The 23,927-nt window shown below is 50.2% G+C and overlaps 1 protein-coding gene across 24 annotated transcripts in view; it reads right to left on the bottom strand.

Annotated features, from left to right (window-relative positions):
* Window positions 1-21,094, bottom strand: part of DYSF (dysferlin) — a 203,405-nt gene extending 182,311 nt beyond the window's left edge. For 9 of the 24 annotated variants that reach the window (XM_045978680.1, XM_045978675.1, XM_045978677.1 and 6 more), the window contains exons 1-2: window positions 20,528-21,094; window positions 943-998 (exon numbers count right to left, since the gene is read on the bottom strand). In XM_045978680.1, coding sequence (XP_045834636.1) covers window positions 943-998; window positions 20,528-20,615 — 144 coding nt within the window. In that variant the 5' untranslated portion in view covers window positions 20,616-21,094. Of the gene's footprint in view, window positions 1-942; window positions 999-13,576; window positions 14,145-20,527 lie in introns of those variants that run through there. The other 15 variants (XM_045978679.1, XM_045978674.1, XM_045978670.1 and 12 more) reach the window with 6 other exon arrangements.
* Between the last annotated feature and the right edge of the window lie 2,833 nt (window positions 21,095-23,927).

A 23,927-nucleotide genomic window follows, 5' to 3' on the forward strand; every position in this document is an offset into this window, starting at 1 on the left:
AGAAGAGAAAACACATCTTAACTGGTGGCTCCCTAGGAGAAGAAACTGTGTCTGGTCCATCTTGGTCTCCAGGGCACTGAACAGCCTTCCACAAACAGTGCTGGTGGGTGGATGGATGAATGAATGAATGAATGAGTGAGTGAATGAGTGAATGAGCGAATGAGCGAATGAATGAATACATGAATACATGAATAGCAGGGCTCCAGAGCCTCAGAAGAGACCGTGAAATCCAAAGGCAGCAGAGGAGAGAAGGAGGTCAGTCTCCCATGGCCCCTTTCCCCCAGCTCAATTCCACCAATCACCGGGAAGCCAGGCCAGAAGCACAGCTGGGGGAAATATGTAGTGATCCCACAGGGTCATCAGGGACTGAAATCGATGTGCTCGTGCGGAAGCCAGGCCCATGGTGGGCAGCACAAATTAGTGCCACACTAGGGATGCCTATCCTGAGGCCTCTGCACTCTCCTCAGAGCAAATGTACCCAGGTGCATCCCAACCCTATCCACACAAGGCACTCAGCTCCCACAGGACTCCCAGGGGGCAATTATGCAGGGCACTGGCTGAGGACCTGGTTAATCAGGGAGGACTGACAGGAGGAGGTGGGCTTTGGGCAGGAAGAACAGTCTGTGTAAGGGAGTCAGGTCAGGTCAGGTCAGGACACAGAGCCCCCAAAATGACCTGGCTGATGAGAACTGGGAGGAAGAGGAACAGAAGACCTCTCTCTCCTCCCCGCACCACACTCACAACAGAAGAGAGGCTTCTACTCACCCGGCAGGCCAGGCCACAAACCCTCCTCCCAGGTTCTTAGCACTAGGTGGACTCAGTTGACATACTAGACCAGCAGCCCATCCCCTCCTTGACAGCACCCCTGAGGAAGCCACCTCAGACCCCAGCCCCCAAAGTGGCAGCAGAGGGGAAAGGAGGGAGAATGGAAACCTTGCCTACCTCATTCCACACGGGGTTCACACTGTTCTTGATGACTTTGGTTCTCTTCTTCACTCCTGCAAGAGACACAAAGGTAGAGTGGAGAGACGTTGGCCACCCCCACATCTGCCCCCCCCGCCCCGGAGTTAGGGTCAGCTTCTAAGAGCCCCGCTGCCTGCCGATTGTGGCCAAAGGAGACCTGGCCAAAGCAAGGGATTCCTGAGAATCCCACCGGGCAACATGGAGGGGCTGATGCCAGCTGCGTGACTTCTGTCTCTCAGCTCTGGAACTGAGAAACAGCAGCCCCACCACAAGAATGTTTTTAAAGGAAAATACCCAGTCTGTCTTTTCTTAATGACTTTGTTACCGTTAAGATAGTATGTTATTATGTAACGTAACAATAACAAATTCTATTGCTAGGAAGTTGGGACTTTCTAAATAAAGTTGTTTAACTATAAATTTTTGTTTAACCTGTAAATGTTGAAGGATCTTCATGGAAAATGTTTTTCTTTTTAAAAACACCTAGCTGTACCTATCGTATAATTCCACTTCTATGAAACTGCCAGAAGAGGCAAATCCAGAGACAGGAAACAGATTGGTAGTTTCCAGCAGCTGGGGGGAGATGGGAATGGGGAGCGAACGCTCCACGGAGATTTCTTTTTGGGGTGATGAAACGTTCTGGAGTTAGAATGATGATGTTGCACATCCTGGTGAATATACTAAAAACCATCAAAACTGCACACTTTTAAATGGTTAAAATTAGGAATTTTAGGGGATGGGAATTTTACGTCAATTAAAAACAGTCCCCCCACCCTTGCCTTGAAGGGGTCTGTCTGAAGAACACTGCCAAGACTCGCAGTGGCTAGGCCAATGAAAGGCAGAATGGTTTGGGGTAGACAAGAAGGACTGACACAGTCATGGCTGAGAGGCGACCCACCGTGCCCCAGACGGCAGCCAGCCAGAGTGACTCCTCTGGAACCCTGGGCATGGAGAAGTGGATGCAAGGCACAGAAAAGCCTAACCATGTCCAACCCTTCTGCTAAGCATCAGAACAGAAATGACTCAGTGGTCAAAGGATTGTTAAAAGTGGCCAGTCAGACACAGAACTTACATTTGGCTTGGAGTATAAAGACCCCCTGATTCCACCTCACTTGTCCAAGAGTCTCCAGTAAGAAGCCTCTGGTCTCACGTGGACCACTCAACTTTTATAGGGTCTGGACCCTGAGAGCCCCGCAAGGCCTTGGAAAAGCGGGGCAGGGTGAACTCCCAACCCCCTCTCATGGCCGGCTGCAGATCACTGATGTAGCATAAGAATGTGGGCTTTAGAATGACACAGACCATCACAGAACACTTACTTCCCATGAAGCCTCGGGGTGGAGGTCCTCAAACTTTGTGATCACAGGACATAACTCTTAAAATTTACGAAGGACCCCGAAGAGCTTTTATTTAGATGGCTTGTATCTAATGACCTTACCGTATTAGAAATAACAACTGAGGCATTTAAAAATATTTACGTAGGGGCGCCGGGCTGACTCAGTGGGTAGAGCCTGGGACTCTTGATCTCAGGGTCATGAGTTCAAGCCTCACGTTGGGTGGGGAGCCTACTTAAAGTAAATAAATACTTCTTAAAGTTAAAAATATTTATTTAATAATCTGAAATTAACAGTGATGAACCCATCCATGTTAACAGAAGTGACATATTTTTCTGAAAAGTAACTATAACTTCAAAAGCAAAGGAAAAAGAAAAGTGCCACTGTTTATATTTTGCAAATCTCTTTCATGCCTGGCTGGATTGTCATAACTACTTCTACATTCCATCTGTCGAGATGGCTCGTTCCGGGTGACATCTAGGAAGAAAACCCAAGGAGATACATAGCTGGAGAAGGAGGCACATGTTAATAAATTTGCAGGCAACTGTGGATATCCTTCTTTGATACTACACCAAAAACTCAATAAGTAGTATTTCCTGAAAGCAGGTGGAGGGACATTTTGTACTCTGATACATTAAAGTCCATGGTTCTGTCTTGTACTTTGAATGAATATCTTACCCATGTACAATTCTGTAATATCTTGCCTTGGTTACTAGGAAAGTTTCTGCTAATTGAGTTATGTAGAGCTTCCAAAAGTTGACACATTTGATTGCGTAATATGAAAAAATCACATTCATTAGTACTACCTCATCAGCAAAGTCATTAAATATGGAGATGCTGAAAGAGACAATTTTCTGCAATTCTAATTCTGGTTTGAAAGCTCAAATTTTATGACTGACAACAAATAATAAATGGCTGCTTGACGGGGCCCACTCACTCTTCCTTTTCCAAGAAAATGTCAGTCAAACGCCCAAGTCTGAATAGGCGCCGTTTGTCAGTCATTCTTTCAAATAAAAACAATATTCCATGGAAAAAAAAAAAAAAACCACCCTGGCTGGTTCAGTTTGCAACTCAAGCAACCATACATGTGCTTCTTCCTGCAACCATCATCATTTTTCAGTGTGAAGCAGACGTGCTGTATGTAAGCTTCTGTCTCAACACTCAAACTGTCACAAACACATGTCCTTGAGGAACAAGGTTAATAAAATAAATCATTGTGCTGCTGTATCAAGAACATTTCTCAACTAAACTGGCTTTAAAAAAAAAAAAAAGACTGCAAATACATGAGGATTAAGAATACAATGCCAAGTATAACTTGGCACCAAGTCTATCACTAGATTAATATACCAGCAGTTTCATCTTCCATCACTGCTGTACCATCAGTATAAATGTTGACACAATGAAAAAGGCACATGACACCTTCAGGTTATTCTGAAAATAGTTGTAACCTTGCAGACCTGCTCGGAGAGTGTTGGGGATTCCCCCAGGGGTCCCTCTAACACACTTGAAAGAATTCTTGGGAAATTCACTGCATATCTCAGCCTCTGGTTCCTCATCTAAAAGGGCCTCATGATACCTCTCCATGGGATTTTGTGAAAATTAAACAAGACAGTCAGACTCATTTGATGGGAGTTCATTTCACTTCCCCTCCCCCCACACCATGCGGACGAATCTAGTGAACTCCTACTGATTCTTCAATACCCCGTTCAGTTGTCTCCATTCTGATAAGCCTTCCTTCACTCTCCCAGGCAGAGATGGTTGACCACATATTGGAATATTGGGAAATTATATGCTTCTGTGTCTTTCTCCCCAACTGGACTATGATGTTCAGAAGGCAAACACCATGCCTTACTCATGTCAGTAACCCTAGGATATAGCAAGGTGCCCTGTAATGGAATGCCCAGTGAATGGGCCTTTCTTTCCCAAGTTGGCTACAAGTTCACATCATCACCAGGGGATAGGACCACTCTTCTCAAGGAATGCCATCACATGACAATAATAATAGGGGAATGTGTAAGTGGACAGAAGGGATGAGAGGATTCACAACAAGAAGGAGGTGTTCTGGGAGTGGCAAGAGTCATCTTCTTCAGAGTTGGACCAGGCCTGCCCTGGCTGAATCATCCTTGTGGCCCATGTTGGTGAGTCTCCAGCAGTGGGAACAGACGCAGTGTTGGAGTCATTCAAATAAAAGCCCCTGCTGTGTGACCTTAGGTAGGGCTTATTACCTCTCTGGGCCTTAGCTCCCTTGATGGTAAATGGATAATAAGAAAAATGTTTACTTCATAGGGTTTTGAGGAGATATGAGATTCAGTCTCAGTGTGTACTTCCCCTCCCCTGTCAACTTCCCATGACCTACAAGAGTAACGTGGAAAATCCCATCTGCAGCTGCTCTTGGGGGTGACCACGGGGAGGCATTCCTGGTGTCCTGGACGGTATGAAGTGGACAGAGTGTGCCAAGCCCTGTGCAAAGTGTCTTTTAAGCATTTTCCACTTCCTGCCTTTCCCAAAGTTAAGGTGAACAAAGGCCTTCTGTGAGATTTCACTAAGTCTGGTTAGAAGGATCGACTCTGAGACCCTCTGAGTGACTTTAAGGGAGGGGTCACTGAGGGGCACTACAACCGCAAAGAGGGGCAGGAAAGAAGTGAAACATGAACCCGGCACATCACGTGACCCGCAGCTGCCAAGGATAAAGGAAGGCATGGTGCTAATTAGGAAAGAGTTCATCAAAGAACTCCTTCCTCGTCATGGGCTTAGACCTGTCCTGTCCATGGTCATTAATTTTGGCCTTGAGAGATGTGGCTTATGTGTATAATTTAATAGATTCAGTAGTTAAAGAGCCCACAGGTCATGCTGGGGTTGGGGACGGAGGACCACGTCCTCTCCCCAGATGGCTCTGAAGAATTGGGGGCCAGCCAGCCTCCATGAGAATCATGCTATAGCCCTCGGGGTGTTTCTCCAGACTGAATGACTCAGGGAGGGAGAATGAACCTATCGTGAAAGGATTCCTCTGTCCCCCATGGAAATTCTTCACTTGTTTCCACAGGCCAACCTACCCTGACTCTACCCCAGACCAGGGTCTCTCATTGCTTGGCGGTGGTGTTTTTCAAACTGCTCATTGGGACCCATTAGTAGGCCATGACACCAACTGAATGATATGACCAATATGTCTTTTTAATGACAGAATAAAGAAGAAAAGTATCAGAGTATATCTTTCACTGCAACATTACCATTAGTTGGAAACTTTGCATTATATTTTCATATACGTATTCATATGTGCACTATGTCTTGATATAAAATATATTTCTTGTTGTGGATAACAACCCAAAAAGTTTGACAATCATGCCTTAAAAGAAGGTCATCAGTGAAGAACTGAAGAACATACAAATCTCCATCTTGGCAGTTGAGCATTGAGAGCTAAGGGGTGTGACGAGAATGATGGAGCACACCATCCTGGTCCTGGTCCTGGTCCTGGGCCCCCACCGGGGCCAACTCTGATAAAAACCACGGCTGTGGGAAGGAGGCTAGCGGGGGGAGGAGGGTAGCTCAGAGACAGGGAAGAGCAAAGGTAAGATGATAGCCCATCCTGCCCCATCCAGCACCTGGGGTGCCCTTTCTAAGCAGTCCCCCCACATCTCCTGACACCCCGGCGTCAGACATAGCCATAGCGTCACATGAGGAGCCACGTCCCTACCCTTCTGCTCATCACCTGACCTGGTGAGGCTCACCTGTCAGAGGCCAGGGTGCTGTCTCTCTAGCAGTCTGGGCTCCAGGCTTCACACGTACCTCCAGGCCCACCTTTCAGGGACAGGCTCCTTTCAGTGGCCCCGGCTGCTCGTTAGCCCCAGGGTGGTGGACACCCACAGCACTTACGGTGTGGAAGGGAGCGCCCTGAGCTCTGGCAGAGCCAACTGGCAATCCCCCAGCAGCCCCACATCCCCACAACACAATTCTAAGGTCATGGGAAGCAGACAGAATGCTTGTTTTCATGACACTGATGACAAGGGAATCTTTGCGGCTGGTGGGATCATAGAGAAGACAAACCGTAAAGAAGGGGTTTTCAGTGAGGGGTGCACTCAGTCTGTAAAGTCAGTGGGATTTATCCCTGTCCAAGGAGGGTTCAAAGAAAAGCTGAGGGGTGCTGATTCATTTCCCAACACACCTCAAAGACCCCAAGGACCACATGTCCATCAACAGATGAATGGACAAACAAAACGTGGGATATACAAACAATGAGCCTATGACTCAGCCTGAGAAAGGAAGGAAATTCTGACACGTGCTACAACATAAAAGAACCTTGAAAATATAACGCTAAACGAAATAAGGCAGACACAAAAGGGCAGTATGATATGACACCCCTTACGTGAGGTACCTAGAATAGTCAAATTCATAGACACAGAAAGTAGAATCGAGGTTTCCAGGTGCTGAGGGGAGGAGGAATGGGCAGGTTCTGTGTAAGGGACATGGAGTTTCAGTTGGGATGATGCAAAAGTTCTGGAAATGAATAGTGGTGATGCTTACACAACAATGTGGCCGTGTCAATGCCACTGAACTGTACATCTGAAAATGGTTTAAATGGTAAATGTTATATATATTTACCAGAACAAGAAAAATTTTGAGCAAGAAAAAGTGAAACATCACAACACTAAGACTCCGTTGCTCTCCCTAATGCACGGGGATATTGAAATCCATGTAGGGGAGTGGTGGAAACGAAGGTGTATAGATATTTACTGCTTCCTGGAGCTGAAAATATAGGGAATATGGCCTCCAAAGATGGCCCCCATAAGCCAGTGTCCCAGCATTCACATCCTCGTATATTACCCCTCTACACTGATCTGAGCTGGCCCCGTGGCTCAGAGTGGGCCCCACAGTTTCTGCTCTCACGCCTTTGGGAGCCCTGAGTGGCTGTATAAGAAGGCCAGCTACTCTACGGGAGGGATCATGCTGGAGGCCTTGTGGAGAGGGAAGGTCTGAGGCTACATGGAGAGAAAGAGAAGACTAGGAGTCCCATCCCCCCAGGTGGAAGGTGGTGGGCTTGAAAACAATGACCAGTCACAAGTTCTCATAAAAGTTCAGGAGGGTCTCAGAGAGATACTGGTACACTCATGTACACAGCAGTATGACTCCTAGTAGTTAAAATGTGTAAGCAGGGGCGCCTGGGTGGCTCAGTGGGTTAAGCCTCTGCCTTCGGCTCAGGTCATGATCTCAGGGTCCTGGGATCGAGCCCCGCATCCAGCTCTCCGCTCAGCAGGGAGCCTGCTTCCTCCTCTCTCTCTGCCTGCCTCTCTGCCTACTTGAGATCTCTGTCTGTCAAATAAATGAATAAAATCTTAAAAAATAAATAAATAAATAAATAAATAAAATAAAATGTGTAAGCAACCCAAATGTCCACTGATAGACAAATGGACCAGCAAAATGTGGAATATACATACACTAGAATACGACTCAGCCTTAAAAGGGAAGGGAATTCCGACCAGGCCACATCATGGATGAACCTCGAGGACATTATACTGAGTGAAAGCGGCCAGTTACCAGCGACATGGGGAGTTACTATTTAACAGGTAGAGGTTTCAGTTGCGGATGATGAAAGAGTTATGGGGATGGATGGTGGTGATGGTTTACATGATACTCTGAATGTACTTAATACCAGTGAAATGTACACTTAAAGATGATTAAGGTGGCAAATTCTGTGTTGTGTGTATTTTACCACATTTTTGTTAAAAGTCCAGGTGTGAGATGGTGAGGACACAGGTTACGGGTCTGGGGCCCGCTGACCAGCGCCTGGATGGGGAAGAGGGAAAGGAGAAGAGAGCAGGAGATGTCTCAGGTTCTGACATGGAGGCAAGTGTGGCTGATGGGGCCATTCATTTGGAGACAGAGCAGAGAGAAGGAGAGGAGATGGGGTATTCCAGACTCCCAGAGAGAGAGAGACAGGCTGTTTCTGCCCATGAGTCAGGAGACAACACCTACTGAAAGAAGCTGCTCGGCACCTGAAGATCCTGCGGGCTGCCTTGATTACTCCACAGATATGTCTGAGGACTTGCTCTGTTTGGGGCATTCTGTTGTGACTTCATTAGAATATTCATGGGACAAAAAACAGGATAAAAGTTCAAAGCATCAACACAAAACCAAAAGGCAATGGCAACTGAAAGGAGAAAAGTGTCCTGCTCTTCTCGCCCTCAATTTCTCACCCTAATATCCATCTTTCTAAATCCTAACTGAAACCACCCTTTCCAAGAAACAGCTAGCCAGGAAGAGGTGGTGGCGGCTGGATAAAGCGGATGTGATGGAATACACTCTGAGAGAGGTAGTCTTTGAACTCAAAAGGCCAATTAGAAGTGCAGAAGAAATCTGAAATACTTATGACAAAATGTTAACATCCTTAATATATAAAGAGCACTTTGCAACTAACCAAGAAAAAGACAAACTCCCCCCCAACACACACACACACAACTGGGTGAATTAAAAAGCAATTTGGTAAGAAATAAATGCAAGTAGGTAATGACATTGAAATATCACAAATACTACTTGAACCTAAGATATAGTTAAAGAAGACTGGGAAAGCATGGTAATGTTTCGTGTTAGTAAGATTATAGGAAAATACACCTTCATACTCAGCTAATGAGAAGGTAAAGCTGGTATAGATTCTCAGGAAAACAATTTGGGAAATGCAGCAAATCCTTACACACACCTTTATCCTGTGACACGTCACTGCCACTTCCAGTATTTACTCAAAGAAAATCATTAAATACACAGACAAAGATTTCATCACCAGGGTATTTCTTACAGTGATAGTATCATTTGAGCACTGGCTATAAATATAAAAAAATTGATATAACCTAAGTACACATCCATAGGGGATTGGTTCACTGAAATAGGGTGCAGCCCTATAATAAAATACTATGCAGAGGGGTGCCTGGGTGGCTCAGTGGGTTAAAGCCTCTGCCTTCGGCTCGGGTCATGATCCCAGGGTCCTGGGATTGAGCCCCACATCTGGCTCTCTGCTTGGCAGGGAGCCTGTTTCCTCCTCTCTCTCTCTGCCTGCCTCTCTGCCTACTTGTGACCTCTATCTGTCAAATAAATAAATAAAATCTTTGAAAAAAAATACTATGCAGACATTTTAAAAGGTGTGTCAAAGAATATTTACTGGCATAGACACCCCTGGTTTAGTATTGTTGAGTGAAAATATAAATATTTGAACAATGAATCTTGGAACACTGAAAAATTAAATTTTAAGAAAAGAAAATGTAAATATTTAAACATTTGAATAAAGAAATATGGGATGGGATTACCTCTATGGAGGAAGGCAAGGACTCTGGGTCTTCTGGCGGTGGCGGGGTGGGTGGCTGGCCAGGTTCTATTCCTTGTCCTGGGTAATATACATGGTTACCCCCTCTTCATTTACTCATTACAGCTGGGTGTCTCAACCTTGGCACTATGAACATTTGAGGCTGGATAATTCCTTGTTGTGGGTGTTGTGGGGCAGCCCTATATGCTATGGGATGTTTAGCAGCCTCTCTGGCTCCTATCCGCTAGATGCCATTAGCAGACCCCCACTCCCACCTCACCCAGTGGCAACACCCCAAAATGTCCGAGAGTCAGTGCAGTAAAGCATACATTTATATCATGTGTACTTTATTCAGATGTTAAATTTCACAACTGAAATTGCTTTTTCAAAAAAGAAGAAAAAAGAATCTTGGAGGAAATATATCAAACTGCTAAGTTAATTTGAAGTATGAGGATTTGGGGCCATTCTTTACTATTTGCATCATACCTTTCTGTCATTGGTCCGTTTTCATATTGAGTCTATACTGTATTCACAAAAAGAAAGCAGAATGCTATTTTCAATGCTTTAAAGTCACTTTCAATGTTTAAAACGCCAGATTCGGTGAGTCCGGGACCCCGCAGCCCACCTTCCCTCTACAGGGGAATCACATATGTCCTTCAGGAGTGTTTCCATTTTCAGAGGGTTCTAGAAGATCCCCCAGGCTCCTGCCTGGAGCCCAGAGACCTCCCCAGGAGTCAGAAGGGAAGAAAGGATGGAGAGACGGGGGGGGGGGGGGCAGAAAAGAGACCCCGACATGTCGAGGGAAGGAAAGGAGCAGTAATGAGTCCCGTTTCTTGCTGGTAAGCCTGGGTGAAGCAGGGTAGAAATTCACCAAGCCAGCTCACAGGAGATCACACCCTCAAGGAAATAAGATGTCTGAGCGCCAGCAGAAGGAGGATCTGATTTTGCTCTTGGATGTATCCCAGCACCTTGACCAGCATCTGGCACATAGTAGGTGCTCAATAAATAATTGTTCAGTGAAATAAATGCATAAATGAAGGGACATAAATATTCACATTAGCTGGTGGAAAATGGGCGGGGCAGAAGAAAGGTACAGATGGTTAAATGCTATAGGAAATGAAACTGCTCATTCACACAGATAATCAGGCAAAACTATCTGCCACAGCCCAGGTACTCACGGGAGTTCTAGTTCACTAATTATTTAATTAATACAAGAACAAAGGAATGATAAGTATTCATTAATAGCCTCCAGCCCGAACACTTGAGAGAGGGAAACCAGAAAGTGCTCTCAGAGTCCAGCCTCCCAGAGATCATAGTCTATTTTGGGAGGTGGGTCCTGAAATTACATCTCCGCCTGGAATGCCCTGGGAACAACTGCAGGGAAAGTGAGGCCGGCCGAGCCCATGCATCTTGGGCTTCAAGTGGAAGCCAACCACACAGACCAGGTTGGTTTCTCTGCAAGCAGGTCACAGTCCCCTCCATGCCAGGAGGCGATCGGGCTCAAGCCTTCAAACCCCTGACTGCACATCTGAAACGTTAGAGAATTCTTAGAAGCTCCTCCAGCAATTCAAGATAGGAGGGGATAGAGGTTGGCCGTGATCTTTTTTAAAGCCCTCCCCATGATTCTGATGTGCAGCTGGATGGAGCTCCCCAGAAGGAAAGATCTGTAAATTCTGGGTCTGATTCTAATTACTTCTCTCCCCAAGCATCCACTCGGCCCCAGCCTGCAGCATGAACAGCCTCTGGGGTGGGAGGGGAGGAAGGAATGGCATTAATTTCACATTTCACCAATTCCCACATCAGTTTCTCTCAAGGTGTGGCTCCCAAATGTTCTGTATCAAGTAGATGTTAAATGCTGAGTCTCAGGTCACTTAGACCTCCTGGGTCAGAGGCCAGGAATCTGTCTTGCAACCATACTCCTCAGAGGATTCTCAGGCACGGGAAAGTTTAAGGACCATAGCTCCAGACTGCATGAGGCTCTGAGGCACCTCTGAGGGATGGCAGAGCCTGGGCCAGAAAGAACGCAAACATTCCAGAGCACCCACGTGACTCTGGTACCCAACATCCTGATGAAAAGAGGACAGATTGCCATCCAAAGGAGTCACGGCATCCTAAGTGTGAGCCCAGACTGGCCGCGGTGAGTGCTCTAGTAGACGGAACAAGGTGTTGTCTACACAGAAAGAGAAGACTAAGGAATGCCAGGGAAATCCTGGGGGCCTTGTTGGAGACGTGGTATTGCAACACGGCCTTAAAAAACAATAGACTGTGAATAGTTGGGAAATGTTACAGTCTCTTATGTTTCAGTTTTGCTAGGAGCTTATCAATATAAATAAATAACGAAGGGTGGGGAACGCAGACACTAGGCAGACAGCAGCTGCATGGGAGACCCAGACAAGAGGGCCCTCGACAGAGTTGGTCACCTTCCCGACTCAAGAGCACTGACCCCTCCAAGCATTCCCTGTTATGACCACTGACCTGGACACATAAACTTGCTCAGGTTTCCATTTCCTTATCTGCAGAATGGAGAGATTGGGAGCTACCACAAGACTGTTCCAGAACCAGGGAAAGAGAGCTGTGAAGAGATCCCAAAGCATCCAAGAGACCTAGGCTGCTGTAGGCCCCTGGTCTCAAGATCCTTCCAGAACTTCTCTTCCCGCCAAGGGTAGACCCACAATTTCTATAAGGGAATGGCTTAGTCACACAAGCTAGCAACCTTGTCATGAAGTTGCACTTCATAGCTCCCAGGAATGTCACCAATTAATGAAAATAGCAACGTTTTCTAAATGTCTTCACTCACCTTTTCAAAAAAGATATAAAATGTAAATTGTCTCATTAGAAAGAAGAAAAGCAAAGAATTCTCACTTTGCCAAATCGTGTCTACCATCTATGATCATTGTTACTCTCGGGGGCTTGGGGACCAGATGGAGATCATGGGTCAGAGCTAAAGAGTCCCCTGGTGCCCTCACAGTTTTCAAATCACATGAAAACACCAGCCACTTTTCCCTCGACTTTTGACCATCTTTTGTGAGGCACGTGTATTTTAATTCCACAAAACCACAGGACACGCTTCCTGGTAAGAGAGAAACCCCTTCTCCTCTCCTTATGTACCTGTCTTTGCAGAACTGGGGTCCTGACTCACAGCCATTGTTCCTTCTCTTAATTCTTTTTAAAGATTTTATTTATTTATTTGACACAGAGAGATCACAAGTAGGCAGAGAAGAAGGCAGGGGATGGGGGGAAGCAGGCTCCCTGCTGAACAGAGAGCCCAATGCAGGTCTGGATCCCAGGACCCTGAGATAATGACCTGAGCCGAAGGCAGAGACTTAACCAACTGAGCCACCCAGGTGCCCCCTTCTCTTAATTTTAACATATCCTTCCTCTTTCCTTTGCCCCTCCTGAGACACCTCCTCCCATGGGAATGTCTGCCTCAAAGAGGATGGGTTAAAGGTGCACAGTGAGAAGGGGAGTTTCAAGTCCTCTGTTGCTACAGAGAGAGGCACCCTCTCTTGTCCAAGCACCCCTTGTAGACAGCACATAGGCTCTTTGAGACATGGTGATTCAATATGGACAGAGTTCAGTGAAGATGGGCAGACAAATGAGTGAATGAATGGCTGAATGAAATCAAGACAGTTTCAAAAATACACCATCTACACGCCCAGTCTCTAAGTGATCCTGATTCCTCTCTCTATTCTGCACCCATCTTTCTTCTCCCATCCGTATCCCCACTGCCCTGTCGGTAAGGGCTCGAACTTTATTACCTCTCCGTATAGGTCTTAGGAAAGTAAAAACTGTTGACCCACTACGGCCCTTCCAGTGTTTCACAATTTCAGAGCACTATCGTGTTTACTATGCTGGGTTTCATCCTCCCGGTCCTCCCTGCAGGGCTGAGATTTCTGTCCCTGTGCGCTGGGCTAGGGTTAGTGCCGGAGCGGTGGCCGCAGACCCGGCCGGGCGCGCCAAGAGTCGGGTGGCGCGCGCCCGGCAGGCACAGGGCTCTTACCTCGGAAAGTCAGGCTGGCGACCGGGTCACTGCGCCGGTCCTTCTTCACACTGGGGAGGTTGTTGGCCCTCACCAGCAGACAGCACAGCATGGTTCTGCCGCCCGGGGCGCGCAGGGGCGCGCAGGCAGGACGCGAGCGGGAGCGGGAGCAGAGGGTCGGGGCACCACCGAGCGAGCGCCGGGCTCCGCGGCACCCGTGCCAGAAGGGAGCTGTCGCCTTCGCTGCGCTTCCGCGGAACAGTCCCCACGCCTGGCCGCGGCCGCGGGAGGACACCGGACACCCGCTGGGCGGACCGTCCCCCACCCCACCCCGGCCCCCGCCCCGACCCGCCCTGCGGCTGGTGGGCAGGGCGGGGCCGGGGTCAGAAGTGCGCGGGTGGGGGCGCCGGTCCCCCTCAGCGGTTCGTCGCCGCGGGCCGGAGACGGAAGCGCCGCTGACGCGGGGCGCACAGCTGCGCCAGGCCGCGGCGACTCGGAGCCCGCCGCCCCGCTCGTCCGAGCCCGGAGCGCACCCGTGCGGACCTCGCGGGCGGCCGCGGCTCTGCACCCGGCTGCGCACAGCCCGGGCCCGCACTCCCGAGGCGCTGCGAAACCGGGGCGAAGGAGGAATGAGCGAAGGCGGGAGAAAGGGACATCCGGCCGCGGGAACGCGAGTGTCTGCGCCAAACTACTAGTTGGAGCGAGCGCTGGACGAGCGTGCGAAGCGACGCGGCGATACGCGGCACCCCGAGCCCCGGGCCTTGCGCCACCCTCCCCATTACCAACCCCTCGGGGCCCAGGCTGCCGTTTTCTTGGGTCCCGAGCCCTCGCGAACCCGCCTCTCAACTTCCCCCAAGCAGTCTGGGGTCGTTGTCTCCGCGGGCGGGAGTGTCTGTCCAAGGGAGACTGTGTTCCCTGGAGCACAGAGATCCACCAGCTGTCCACTCGGTCCCCTGCCGCAGCCCCGACAGCACCCTCCAGGCCCCGCGCCTGTACAGAGCCCGCCATGTCTCTGGATCATGTCTCTGGATCAAGCCCGGGCCTAGTACACAATGGGAGTTCCTTCCAAGGGGCAAGTATTGGGAGTGAAGATCACTTGAAGGCTGTTTATTATTAAAGTCTACTTGAGGCAAGATTTCACTTACTAGAAGCCTGAACCTTCCCTGCTGACACCCCACACTTGAGTAGCATCGGTGCACCCACAATATCCAAATGCTTCCCCAGAGCCATTTCCTCTACTACCCTCTCCTGCCTGGGACCTCCGGTCCATTATGGATCCTAAAACAAATATGATCAGGTCTCAAAGGCCTCCCTTGTTCTTGGGATAGAGCCCAGACCCGTTACCTCTACCCACTGGGAAAGGCCCCTCCACCCTTTGCTGAGTCCCAGCTTCAGTGGCTTCTCCATTTGGGGAACACACAGAGCTCTCTTCCAACTTGGAGCTCTGCTGTCCCCTCTGCACACACACAAATGCCTTCCCCTCTCTCTTTCCAGGACCACCCCCCATCCATCCTTAGGCCTCAGCTGACAGACCACTTCCCTGGGGAAGCCATCTCTGACATCAAGGTCCAGATGGGGTCCCTCTGGCCAACAATGGGACAGCCGCACTTTTCCTCCTTGGCACTCACTGCAACTGTAGGGAATCGCTAGGTGTAATCACCTGTATGAGGTCTAGCTGGATGGTGGAGGCAGTGAGGGAGAGACCAAAGCCTTTCAGTCGGTCGGGTATTCCCTGTGCACAATAGGGGCCCGCCTGGGGTCACCGCAGTGGACAACTTGGCTCCCCAGGGGCCCTTCCAGTCCCATGATGAGGTTAAGTCGATGGTTCTCCAGGAGGGCAGTACTGCCCCCTGGAGGAACTTTGGATGTGATGATTTAGGATATTTTATTATTATTATTATTGTCACAGTAATTCCAGGCCATGATGCTTGTCCCCAGTCCCTCACCCCCTGCTACCTCCTCTGGCCCTAATCTGTCAGAGGCAGCACAGGAAATCTGTAGGGAGCCTATCTAATATTTCCAGAGGAATATTCCAAGGGACTTGTACAAACATTTGGCTTGTGTCCAAGGAACAGAGGCTCCACACGTCTGTTCTGTAAATCAGAAAATCAGCAGCTGGTGGCCTGAGCCCGGGACACTTCCTGAGGCCTCTTTCCCATCCCCAGCCTCCAGCTGCCCAGCCTGGTGGCCGTGCACTTCTCTCTGATGAGACTGCTGACATTCTAGCGAAGCTGAGGCCTAAAGGGGGCTTCCTCCCAAGGGGACTTGTATCAGGAACGCAGTTCTCCTAGACAGTGTCCTGGGACCTCAACTTGTCTCCGTCCTATGTTCTCCCCTTCTTTCACAGAAATTTTGCATTGTCTTACCTGGACCCATGGCCAGCCAAACAGAAAGACTACATTTCCCAGCCTCCCTCCCGGCTAGATACGGCCATGATGAGACCAAGAGATGAGCAGAAGGGAACTGTCTGGGAAGCGGCACGCCTGTCCATGCAGCAGGATAGGTTGTCACGGTGAGCCATCACCAACCTTGTTGTCGAGGGGACCCCTGGAGATAGCAGAGCAACAAAACAGAAGGACCCGGGGTCCTGGAAGCCTTGTGGGTCAGAACCATACTGGCCAGGACTCCCCACACATCAACCGTTAGGTGAGGGAGAGAGACTCTTGTGTTCATGGCCGCAGTTAGTGGGAGCTCACCTGCAGCCAGGTCTGTGTCCCACCTGACACTGCAGGTAAGGACAGCGCCTCTGCACCCCAGGCCACACTAGGACCTCTGTGATGGTACCAGCTTAGGAGCCACGATGGGGTCGTCAGGGGGCGGGGGGACGTGTTTGGAATCTGAGTTTGCATAGCTGTGTGCCCTGAAGCATGTGACTTGACCTTTCAGAGACTGTTTCCATTACGGTGAAATCAAGAAAATGATACTTCACAGAGCCACTAGGAGGATTAAACTGAACAATGGCCCTTCAGGCACAGTGGCTGGGACACAGTAGGTCTGCAAGAGATGCTTGCCCTCTCCTGGTTCCCATTTCATTCTAATGAACCAGTTTCTAAAAGAGATCAGTGTACAGGGAGCAGAGACTGAGAGTGAGTTTGGCCTGGGGAGAGGGACTGAGTTTGTGGACTTGAGGAGTCACCGGAGGGATACCTTTCTGTTCCCAGAAAGACCTAGACCATGGTGAATGCCACGGCCAGACATTAGGCAGCGGGACCAATGTCTCAGCTCAGAAGGGGCTGCTCCAGGAGGGGCAGCCAGAGGAGACAAGACCAGGGTCCCTTGAGGCAGAGGGGATGGCCACTCACCACTGAGTCTGCTGTGCCCAGTCTGGAAGGACCGCAGCTGGACAGACAGCTGACGACTGGAATGACCAGGTAAAAACAGTAGTGAGAGTCTCCTTGGGTGTGTGAGGTGATTTCTTAGTACCTGTACAATACATATCAGCTGTCATAATAACTATAATAAATGGATATATAATCCTATATAACAGTAATACTTAATATGTATTGAGTGCCAAGCAGTATGGTGTGAGCAGATAAATCCTGCCCCTCCACCTCTTCCTGCTCTCTTGAAAATCAAAGCTAAGACCCAAAGGAGATGGTGAAGTGGTTAAAGATGGGGCTCTGGAGCCAGAGCACACGGCCTTGATTCCCAACTCCACGACCCACCAGTGTATAGCTTAACCTCTTTGTGCCACAGTTTTCTTGTCTGTAAAGTGGGAGCGATGTTAGTTGCTATTATATATGTTTGGGAGGAGGGTCAAAAGTCTGCATAAAGTGTGTGGTACAAATTATAGCTGGAACGTGATCTAGCTCATGAGTTCTATGTAGAACAGTGCCTAGCCCCTAGTAAGCTGGATATCAGTTAAATATGTCCCTTTCAGAGGGTTGTTGTGGGGCTTTAAAGAAACAGCTTCTGAAAATGGTACATTGTTTGTGCTTAATGAATGCCCATTCTCTCTTCTTGGGATGAATACACATTTTTAGACTCAGAATCCTCCATGTTTTGGTCCTTTGTCTTATAGGCACTCCCTGCAGCCTATAAGATACTCCCTATATGCCCCCCACTTTGACTTAGCCCCATGCTGGGTACCCCAAGCTCTTCCACCCCCTCCCCCACCCCCCACCTCCGTGCTGGCTCAGGACCAGGAGCCCTGGCTGTGGGCAGCCCATGGTATGCTTTCCAAAGCACTTTCTTATTCATGAGCCATGGGTGCTGAGAACAACAGAGGGCGGTGAAGGGGGGGGTGGAGTGAGGATGGGAGGTACTTTGACCCCTGTGTGATCTTGGCCAGGCTCCTGTACTGCTCTGGGCCTATTTGCTCATCTCTAAAGGGAAATAATATCCCTGCCCTTTGGCCTCACAAAGCTGTAGTGGGCATGAAATGAAGTTATGCAGGCACAGAGTGGGTGTCGTTCTGGGATATTATAATCAGGTAGCCAAAGGAGGGGCTCTGTGGACCCCAAGCCTAAAGGGACTGGGAAGGCCAGATCCAGGCTCACTGGTGAGGGAATACTTCCCAGAAGGCTGTTTCGCTCTGAGAGACCAGAACCTTCTGTGTAATCATTCACTAATCGGGCCCTGGCTGAGAGGAGAGTGAGCAGGCCTGAATGCCGTGGGGAGGCCAAATTTGGACATGGGTTAAGAGCTTGGCCAGTGCAGGAGGTGGAATGTGTCCAGGGCTAGGGAAGGGAGGCACTGCATTCCCCCATGATTGCCTGGCAGTGACGTCCATGACTGGCAGAGCAGGGCTCCAGCCAGCCCTCTCTGGGGACACTCACTGTCAGCAAGAGACAACGTACTTCCCTTCTCCTCAGGGAAGGGGGGAGCCCACCCAGAGAAGCCAGGCAGCGGACATAGGGCAAGAATGCGGACTGACATCAGGCAGATGTAGGGAGGGGCTCAGTCAGGGACAGGGATGGAGGATGAAGGGTGGAGGATGGGGGAGACTGCCCACGGACAGCCACGGAGCCAAGCCAGCCACATCCCTGTGGGCACAGTGCTTCAGGGGTTAGTGTTTTCCCATACATTATTCACACTTTCCCTTCTCCTGCTAGGGTTCAGAGCCTGGCCTAGGTAGGGGGACTTCACAGCATGAGGCAAGTATGCCCGTGCTAGGGTTGGGGTGGGGGGGGGTTGGAAGATGGGGATTGTGATCAGGTAAGGAAAATGTGGTTGACTGAATGGGCGTCAGAGGAGACAAGACCCCTGAGGACACAGGCAGGGCGAGGCAGCGGCCCCCCTAGAGGTTCTTTGACGCATTGGACAGGTCTAGAGGATGCCATCACAAAACCTGCTCAGCTCTTGGGCTAGGGCTCTTCCCCTCCCCGCCCCCCCAAGGGTTGCTGGAGCAAGAGGCAGCCATTCAGTGTACACGGTGACACTACCCTCCTTCCCTTCAGTCTGGGGGGACATTCACAGTGGGCATGGTGCTCCCTGGAGTTGAGCACGAGGAGCCCAAGGCCTTCCGTGAGGCCATTGGCCTGGCCTGCCCAGTGCTGAGGATGCAGCGGAAGTGAGGAGGCCCCCATTCATGCCTTTGTCTTCCCCCTGGAAACACCTGGATAAAGTTCATTTCCAGAGGCCACTGTGGGAAACCGGTCAAAAACAGGTCAAAGCTGAATATTAGCAAAGAAGCACAGCTGGAATGTCACCTCCCACTCCCCCCCCCCCCGCCCGCCCCCGTCCCTCTCCTCTTGGTGCAGGCTGCTTCCCAGGCCACAGGCCCTTTCAGGGACTCCTCCCTAAGAAACCCCAGATTTCATATCCGGGAGTGTGTGGGCATATGTGCCTGTTAGGACACATCGGTGTGTGCTGCTGTGGACACATGCCTTGGTTCTCTAACCCTCTACCCCTTGGAACCCTGGAGATGTCACAGGCACTCCTGGGGGGAACGTGTGTCTGGGAATACATGTGCACATGGGTGTCTGGGAACACGATGATCCAGGAGCTTGAAAAGAGAGCTCTGCTGAAAGGTCAGGGACCAGTCGTTGCCAGGATTTTGGGGGGCCTGGGATGAAGCCAGGTCTTTGAAGAGAACAAAATGACAAGTCATGGAGACAAAGAGCAAACCCATTCCGTTAGTGGTAGTTGGACTCTCACACCCTGGTCCTTCTCCCCCAGGGTGGCTCCAAACACAGACTCAGCTGGGTAGCCCACAGCTCTGACTTAGCCCTGAGGGCCTTCCAGGTAAACAGATGGGGCCTGGCCCTCACCTCCTGGAGAAGAAGTCCACTCATGACCATAAGAAGGCTTTACTCTGGAAAGTCCCAACCCAATAGGGGAGCAGACTCCTTTGTTCAAAGATGATGAAGATAGCATTCCCCAGATACCATTCCCCAACAAGTTCCAGTCTGGTGGGAGGGGAGTGCAGAGGGACGAAAGATCCGAGAGGTTGGTGCTGGTGTTAGCTGGACCAGCTGCTTAATTTCTCCCATCCTGTGCACAAAGCAAGAGTAGGATCCCTGGAGAGGTGGGCGGTGCCTCTGCCCCCAGTGGCCAGGCCAGCCAACCCAGCCTGTGATAGAGAGCTGGGGCCTCGGACAGCCCAGCCGCCAGGCCCAGGCTGGGGAAGACAGCTGGGTTATAAATAGGCCTGAGACCCAGCCCTCCATGCGCAGAGGGAGGGGATCCCTGCAGTAGAGAGCTTCGCTGCCCACAGAAAGGAAAGACCTCTTTTAAGAGATCCAGAAGAGTGAGAGGAGAAATATGCCCCCTCCTCCAGGCCCACTTTAGCTCCAACCTGGCCTCAGCTTCCAGGCCCCAGAGAAGTGCGGTTCAAACACTTCTCTCCTTGCCTCGGTTTCCCTCTGGGTCGCCCCTTCCCCAGGATATGGGTCTCTGCGACACCCAAAGTCAGTCTAGCCCGGCTCATGGAGTCTCTTCTCTCCCATCCCGGAGCTCCTGGGTGGAGGTCCAGGAGGCCCCTCTCCGACCCCTACCCTCCCAGCCTGCGGGGATGCCGGCCCCTCCTACCTGCAAACACCGCAGAGCAGTAGGCATCGCTGATGTCGGTGTCCGGGGTGTGGACGTTCTCAGCATAGAGGATGAAGACCCTCAGCATGACTGGCACGAGTTAGGGCCCCGTGCGCCCAGGGCGCGCGGAGAAGGCTGGGGAAGGTCGGGACGATCGAGGCGCAGCTGGTGGGTCTCCCTAACTGGAGAAAGCTGAAGGAGGCAGGCCGGTAGGGATCGCTCGCTCCTGGCTCAGATCTTCTGCTTTTGAAGAGAACCGGGCCAGCCCCGCGCTGCTCCAGGGGGCTACACCCGGTCGCCGCCCCAGCCGCGCTTACCCCGCTAGTCGGCGGGCCCTCGGAGAACAGGGGCTTCTGCTCATCTTCCACCCCCGCGCGGCCCTACCCGGGCTCGGCTGAGCTGTAATTCAATGCTCCGGCCGCAGACTCTCCCAATGACAAGGCGTTTTGCACCTGGCCGGGGAACAGCAGACGGGGCGGCGGCCGCTATGGCGGGGGGCTGGCCCACGGCTCCGGACGCCCAGCGCAGTCCAGATCTCGCTCCCGACAGGAGAAAAGCTCAGTCCCTCCCCCGACCTTCCACCCACCCCTGGCCGCGCGCCTCACCAAGCCCGTCGCCTCCTCCGGCCAGCGCGAGCGTTGGAGCACTCTCTGTCCGAGTCAGCCGGCAGCTATGAGGACCAGGTGGGGGGCGGGCGCACGGACCGCGCTTTCCCGAGAAGCCTGGAGCTAAGGAATCTCATTGACCGGCCTATTCTGGCTGCCTTAAAACCTCTGCTTCCCTCACGCACCCCCCCCTTTTTTTGGGGGGGGGGCTGTGAAACAACACCTGTTACTTTTAATACAAAACCATAAAGGAAAGAATTCTCGGTCTGAAAAAAAAAGTATTAACATTTGGATATTTACCAATTCAGGCTTTGCCTCTGAAGATGTGTGTGTAGGGGCGCCTGGGTGGCTCAGTGGTTTAAGCCGCTGCCTTCAGCTCAGGTCATGATCTCAGGGTCCTGGGATCGAGTCCCACATCGGGCTCTCTGCTCGGCAGGGAGCCTGCTTCCCTCTCCCTCTCTCTGCCTGCCTCTCTATCTGCTTGTGAGCTTTTTCTGTCAAATAAATAAATAAAAATCTTTAAAAAAAATAAAAAATGAAGATGTGTGTGTAAATTATTATATTTCTGAGATCAATGTATATGCAGTTCTGTGTCCTGTTTTCATGTAATGTTTTCTTGCATCATTATAAATTTTTCATAGACAGTTTTATCAATAGCTACATCATTTTGTGTAGCTTTTTCCCATTGTTACACATGACTATTATAATGGCAGGATATACTTTTTTATATAAAAACTGGAATATAAGCCCATTTTGGGCTCCTTCTCCTAGTTCCTTAGGTTGGATTCTCAGCCTTAGAATGATAAAGTTGCAGGACTTGCCTTTTTTTTTTTTTAAGATTTTATTTATTTATTTGACAGAGAGAGATCATAAGTAGGCAGAAAGGCAGGCAGAGAGAGTGAGAGGGAAGCAGGCTCCCTGCTGAGCAGAGAGCCCAATGTGGGACTCGATCCCAGGACCCTGAGATCATGACCTGAGCTGAAGGCAGCAGCTTAAACCACTGAGCCACCCAGGCGCCCCAGGACTTGCCTTTTTTTAGGTCCTAGTCCCTATGGCTAAACCACTTTCTGGGAGCTGTGTAGATCCGCAGTCCCAGAAGTTGGGTGACTCACCTTCTAAAGAGGGCAACTTGGATGGGTGTGCAGCTGTCAGCAAAACTTCTCCCCCAGCAACCCACAGAGGTAGCACACACACCCAGGGCAGGAACAGAAAGCTGTTTTGTCCCATAGCCTATGGGGGGAGGGGGAGGACAAGACTTCCTGAAAGGTCTATAATGTCCTGTGGTCACCTATGGTCCTCCTGCGGCAACTTGTGTCTCCTCTTTTCTTTGCCTGTAGCATACTGTGTGGTGGGGGAAGAGAGGACAAGGAGGGAGGAGGGGTTGAAATGCAGTCGTTCATTTAACAGGCATGTATCAAGTCCTACAACATGCCAAGTACTGTCCTGAGTGGTGGGGACACAATGATGAACAGAAGTGACTTGGTTCCTATTAGGGACTGAATTGTGTCCTGCCCCCCCCCCCAATTCCACATGTTGAGAATCCATATATTAATTCCTATGCCCCAACCCCGAGTTAGGAATATGACTGTATTTGGAGTTAGGGCCTTTACAGAGGTGATGATGTTAAAACAAGACTGGGGGCTCTAATCCGATCTGACAAGAGGAAGTCTGCACACAGAGACACAGGGGAAGTATGCCCACAGAAGAAAGACCACATGAGCATCCAGTGAGAAGGTAGCCCTCTGAAAGCCAACGAGAAAGGCCTCAGAAGAAACCGAATTTGCCAATCAATAACCTGATCCTGGATTTCTAGCCTCCAGAACTGTGAGAAAATTTTCTATTAAGACACCTAGTCTGGGACATCTGGGTGGCTCAGTCAGTTAAGCTTCTGCCTTCAATTGAGGTCATGATCTCAGGGTCCTGGGATCGAGCCCTGCATCAGGCTCCTTGCTCAGCGGGGAGCCTGCTTCTCCCTCTCCCTCTGCTGCTCCCCCTGCTTGTGCTCTCTCTCCTTTCTCTCTCTCTGTACCTGATAAATAAATAAAATCTTTAAAAAAGAGAGAGAGAGAGAGAGAGACACCCAGTCTATGGTAAATGGCTATGGCAATTTGAGAAAACTAATACAGTCCCTGATCTCAAGGAGTTTCTTTCCATGGTCCTAGAGGAAACTGACACTTAAGAAATAATCAAGCCAATCATATACCATTACAAATCTGTCAGTGCAAAAAAGGACAGAAGATGGGGCCCTCGTGTAATCTGAGGGACCATGAGAGCTATCTGGGATGAGATCTGAAGGACGATTAGGAGTTCACTAGGCAAGACTGAGGTTGGGGCAGGGGAAAGGGGTGTTCTAGAGACCAGAAAGGAAATGCTCTGGGTCAAGGCCCTGGGGCAGGTGGGGGGGAGAAAGACCACTGTGGAAAGCAGGCTGGGGGTGGAGGGATGGGGAGGGATGGAGGAGGTGAGGCTGAGAGAGACACACAGGGCCTGTGTCCCCCCCCCCCTCCCCCAGAGACGGCAGGATCTGATTTACTCTTCAGTAGCTGTCCCTGAGTGGCTTTTTGTTTTTTTTGTTTGTTTGTTTTTTGTCTTTTGAGTTTTTTTTTTGGAGAATGAAGTGTGAGGGGCCAGACTGAAGCTCCAGCAGAGGGTCAAGGTGAGAGAGGATGGGGACTTGGCCCAAGGCGGCGAGAGTGGGGTTGGGAAGAATTAAAGCCAAGCTGGTAGGAAGTAGGAGGAAGCAAAACAAGTGGAGCAGATCAGGTTTCTTGCTGCTAACCTTGGCCATTATACGG

This window comes from Meles meles, chromosome 15 (genome assembly GCF_922984935.1).
Source record: "Meles meles chromosome 15, mMelMel3.1 paternal haplotype, whole genome shotgun sequence".
In the NCBI taxonomy this organism is placed as follows: domain Eukaryota; kingdom Metazoa; phylum Chordata; class Mammalia; order Carnivora; family Mustelidae; genus Meles; species Meles meles.